This window comes from Chanos chanos, chromosome 9, assembly GCF_902362185.1.
Source record: "Chanos chanos chromosome 9, fChaCha1.1, whole genome shotgun sequence".
Lineage (NCBI taxonomy): Eukaryota > Metazoa > Chordata > Actinopteri > Gonorynchiformes > Chanidae > Chanos > Chanos chanos.
In genome coordinates, this window is record NC_044503.1 from 30,791,845 (window position 1) to 30,796,983 (window position 5,139).

The window sequence follows — 5,139 nt, forward strand, 5'->3', positions numbered from 1 at the left end:
ACGTTAAAATTTGCTGATCAGCTGATGCAAAGACCAGACATATACCCACGCTCTCTCTCTCTCTCTCTCACACACACACACACACACACACAGATGCACCCTTCAGAGGGATCTCGTCGCAACAAACCATAATTATTACCTCACTGTCAATTAAGGAAGTTCGTTCTAATGTTGTTTTTAGAGGTATGAGCACATGTCTCAACATGAATGACATTTTTGAGCTCACGTGGGACTCTGAGGTGCGTATCTCATCTGACCGCTAGAGGGCAATGTATCCTTAACAAAACGGGAGCAGATTCGAGATTAAACTGAATTTACTGTACGGTCTAAAGCAGAGGAAGGGCTATAGATGTCACATTCATAAATAAATGAGACCATAATATTGTGGAGCCGAAAATATTTCCACCACTTCTCTGACAGACTGAAATCCTCCATCTTCCTTTTCCTCAGTTTTGAGAACATAAACTGAAGGGTTTGAGCGGGGTTATACGATTTCCATTTTACAATGGACTGCACATTGCCTCAAACGCTATTCACTGGACCTTAAAAAAAGTTGTGCTGCCTTCCTACATGAAATGGCGTGATTGTTCCCTACTCTTCATTTGACACAGAGACTAAACTCACAGATGTGTGAAACTTAATTTGACGTGTCTGGATATATATGAGGTCAGTATGGGTTTGGGCAGGATGATTATGTATTACACATAGACAGTTCAGTTCCTTTACATTTCTTGTTGGCAAGATCATATATTTTTACAATTCCTATACTTTTGCTTCATCATGTGGAGCAGGTTCTGTGTCCTGGTGAAAAAAGAAAATTCGTCAGAATTTATGAAGCAACATAGTATTTGTGCATCAGGCTACTGTGTCTAGGTCAAACACACTCCTTCTAAAGCAACAAAGTGAGAAAGTTACGGATAAACTAAAACAGGCTATTTCGTACTGCAACAGAGTGGCAATGTCTCAGATTTTTGTTTAATTTAAATTTATTGACTGATTATTGATTGATTGCTTTTTTTCTCAGACAGTTTGGTACATTTTAGATCTATATTCATTTAAAGCATCTCACTCAAGAGGGCTACAGGTAAATCCTTGAAAAGGCCGATAATTCCCCTTGAAACAAATTTGATCAAGTTCATGAAACAAATCTGATTAACACACACACACACACCGATTAAAATTTGTAACTTAAAAGTCCAAAAATCAGTGTTATAAAACTATATTTTACCTCTATTTTAGTGCTACTCCAAGGCCGGTACAAGTTAACTACAATCTGACGCACCTTGACAGTAATTTAACATTACTACTCTTTAAATCTGTATGGGAATCTGTCGGTACAAATCTATTTAACTTTCACTGGAACGGTGAAAAGCTATACGTAAGAGGGGACGAAGGTAACAAATTATTGTGTCACTGAGGTTGGCTTTGGGTGAGAATATTTTAATGTTTAATAATAGCCTTCCAAGAACAATTGTTTAGGCCTAACTGACGATGTTGCTTTAAACTATCCTTGCTGCTTTTGTTCATCCATGCCACAACATAAAAAATGCCTGTCAGCAAATAAACAGTTCTGAACGAGAGAGAGAGAGAGAGAGAGAGAGAGAGAGAGAGAGAGAGAGAGAGAGAGAGAGAGAGAACGTTTTCAATGGGGAAACTCCCTATCCACACAGCCTTCAAGCTTTCTCTGCGTTATATGCGACGCTGGTGAAAACGAGATTATTCCCCTTCTCTGTATTCCTTCCTCTTATTTGAGCTAGTCTCATGGCCGCCCTTGCACGGTGCATTGCTTGAATCAAACCGTCCGTAACGCGGAGTCAGCAGCAAGCAACGGAGCGAGTGACGATGATCTAAAACTGCGGTCAGAAAAAAAACCCGACAAAGGAACAGCTGAGGGTTTACTGATACCATAGAGTTACGACTGGGAGGCTGGTAAGCTATGGCATCCCTAAACCTCGGATTTAACGGAGCCCGAAAGAAAGCTGCAGCTAGAAGCGGGGCCGTGGAGAGAAGGAATTTAATCACCGTTTGCAGGTAAGACCAGACTAACGTATATCACCGTTCATTAACCGGTCAGTCATGAGTCAAAATCACGTTTAAATGGTTGCGAGTAGGCGAATTGTTCGAGGTGCTAGAAAACGATAACAAGAAGTTTTAAGTTTATTTTGGCTAGCATTGGTTCTTTAACCAATCGTTATATTGACCATCCAACGTTCAGCACTGTTCAAAAGGGTGTGATTGATTGTAACTGGTTCGTGAGCTGCACACTAAAAGCACGCGCTGAACTGTCCTCAGCGGACACATATCGTGCTGTAGCAGTGTTGCACAATACCATCACGTCATATGTTTGTATATTCAGACCTGGTTAAAATCACTGTGGGTCTGTCGTTGGTTTGTTTCGCGCGAAGTTTGTTATCGCAAACGCCCCCTTAAATACAAACTGTTGTTTGTTTACGTTGCTGTCAAAGCCCCTGCTGTAAAAAAGGATGACTCATAAAGTGTGTATCTCTCTCTCTCTCTCTCTCTCTCTCTCTCTCTCTCTCTCATTGCGTCTCTCGCTCTTTTTCTGTCTCTGTTTTTCTATGTATCTAATTCATTCACTTTCCACAAATACCATCAGTACAGCATAGGTCGTTGCTGCAAATAATGTTACAAAGTTCACACCGATCACCCCCCACGCACACACACAAGCACGCACACACATACAGACACACACACTTGAGTAAGGACTGTATTTTTGAAAGTTTAGCAGCATTCTACAGCGTTGACAAACAATACACATTCTCTAGCAGCTGCTGCTCAGTCTCGTGGTCACTGAAACATGCAAAGCAGAATATACATAAAAAGGTTATAAGTTACATGAATAATATCAGAGCTCACCATTACTGTATAAGCATAACATGACATAAAGAAATCATATACCTACATATACCTTACACACTTAACTCCAGCACAGAACAATATTGCAGATATTACCCCCAACTTCAATTCATCACAGAGCTGTGATGACCTGACTCTGTTATGATTTACACACACACACACACACACACACACACACAGTTGAGAAAGTACCTCCTTGGTACAAAACAATCGAGAGAGTGGTGCACAAGGACAAGACTCAGAAAAGCCCTTTTTAACACACACACACACACACACACACACACACATTCTCAGAGTGCATCGATTGACCATGCTGATAAATTGTCATGCTGTATGTCTGTGTGTGTGTGTGTGTGTGTGTGGGTATGAAGGGTTTGGAGATTAATGAGTGAGTGAGTTAATGTGTGTGAAAGAGAAGGGAATATAAATATATAAGAGAGAGAGAGAGAGAGAGAGAGAGAGAGAGAGAGAGAGAGAGAGGGAAAGATAAACAGAGGGAAAATTTCGTGATTGGTCAGTGCTCTAATTCATCTACCAGATTCTGTATCTCAATGGTTTTAGGAGCCAGTCTACTTGAAGGTTTTGCTGTTTTACATACAATTCTAATTTAACCCAACAGAAACTTGCTGTGGGTTCGGTTTGGCTAAGCAGGAATATATGAGGTCAATGTAAACCTCATACTCAAATATAAGGATTTTTATATTGTAAATGGCAACAAGTGGAACACATCTAATCTCCATACACTGCCACTGTTATAGTTAACATAAAACACTGGTGACTGTGTTCCTGGATGGTAGTGTGGATTCAGTGAGGAAGTGATCTGATGGGTTAAGGTGAGTTATATGCAGATACGATGCTGAGTTTGTGTGAATGGTTGAACTATGCTAGCGACCCAGTGGGCGGTGCCGGTGGGCGGTGCCACACTGGGTGTGTTTGAAGGATGAGGGGTTTATCTGGTGCGATGCAGAGCTAAATATCCGCTAATGTCATATACCCACAGAGGACCCAGCAGTACTCTGAGCCCCTCACACACACACACACACACACACACACACGTACACACATATACACACACACCGATGTACACTGCTATAACTGAAATTACTTAATGTCATTATATGAGGTTGTTTGATGGGCTTAGAGCTGAGAGAGTTATATCAGTTGGAATTTAGCATTACCTGATTTGACCCACTCAGGAATTCAAAGCACTGACAATCACACACACACACTCACACAGAGGGGGAGAGAGAGAGAGGGGGGGGGGGATTTTGAGTGACCTATGAAAGTTATTGGAAGTGAAATTGAGATTAAGTTTTAGAATGTGTCCTTTCAGTTGCTCATTGTCTCAAAACTTAAGCCGAGGCTTTAGCCTAATCATACGAGCACACTACGTCCTGTGCAGAGATGCTGTGGAGAGAGAGAGAGAGAAAGAGAGAGACAGAGAAAGAGAGAGACAGAGAAAGAGAGAGACAGAGAGAGAGACAGAGAGAGAGAATTCGACCGTTTCTGGTGCCCTTATGGGAACTGTCCAAAAAATTGCCTTTGTCCCCTGTCTGCAGAGACAATCCATCTTGTTCACACCAAATGTACCAACAGAACTCTCTCTCTCTCTGTCTCTCTCTCTCTCTCTCTTTCTCCCCTTCACTGCATCAGTCAACCACGTCCAGTTAAAAGTTAAAGAAAGACTGGGAACAAGCTGACGTGTGTGTGTGTGTTTGTGTGTCTGTGTGTGTGTAAGTGTAAATAAGTAATGCATTGCTCCCTTCAGCATTGTCACTGAAACCCTTTACACAGCGCTGTCAAAGAAATTTTTTTTAAGCAACCACAGGGAGGAGGAAAATGGTTTCCACGACTACCAAGCATCCCTCTTTCTTTTGCTTTCTATCTCTCTCTCTTCCCCTCCTTTTTGTTACATACACATACACCCACAAATACACACCTATACACACATTCTCTCTCTCTCTCTCTCTCTCTCTCTCTCTCTCTCTCTCTCTCCCTCCCCCTGACACACACACACACACACACACACACTGTTCAGTGCAAAGAGCACTTGCTCAGTGTAATACCTGTGACCTCATTAAGACTATTCACTGTCACTAAAAGTGAGGAGAGGGCAAAGACACTGAGAAAAGTTTCCTCTTAGACAAAAGACGACCTAATGACTCATCTTCCTGCATGTGCTTTGTTTCTGTCAGGAACAAATACTAGTCCGACAGCAGATTGACTAAAAACCTTCCAACTTGAAAAAGCTTAACTCTAAAC

General features: G+C 41.6%; 1 protein-coding gene across 1 annotated transcript in view; it reads left to right on the forward strand.

Annotated features, from left to right (window-relative positions):
* The first annotated feature begins 1,936 nt into the window (after window positions 1-1,936).
* rundc3b (RUN domain containing 3b) overlaps window positions 1,937-5,139 on the forward strand; it is a 16,071-nt gene continuing 12,868 nt past the window's right edge. Inside the window, exon 1 of the mRNA XM_030784817.1 lies at window positions 1,937-2,031. Within this exon, the coding sequence (XP_030640677.1) occupies window positions 1,937-2,031 (95 nt within the window). The remainder of the gene's footprint in view (window positions 2,032-5,139) is intronic.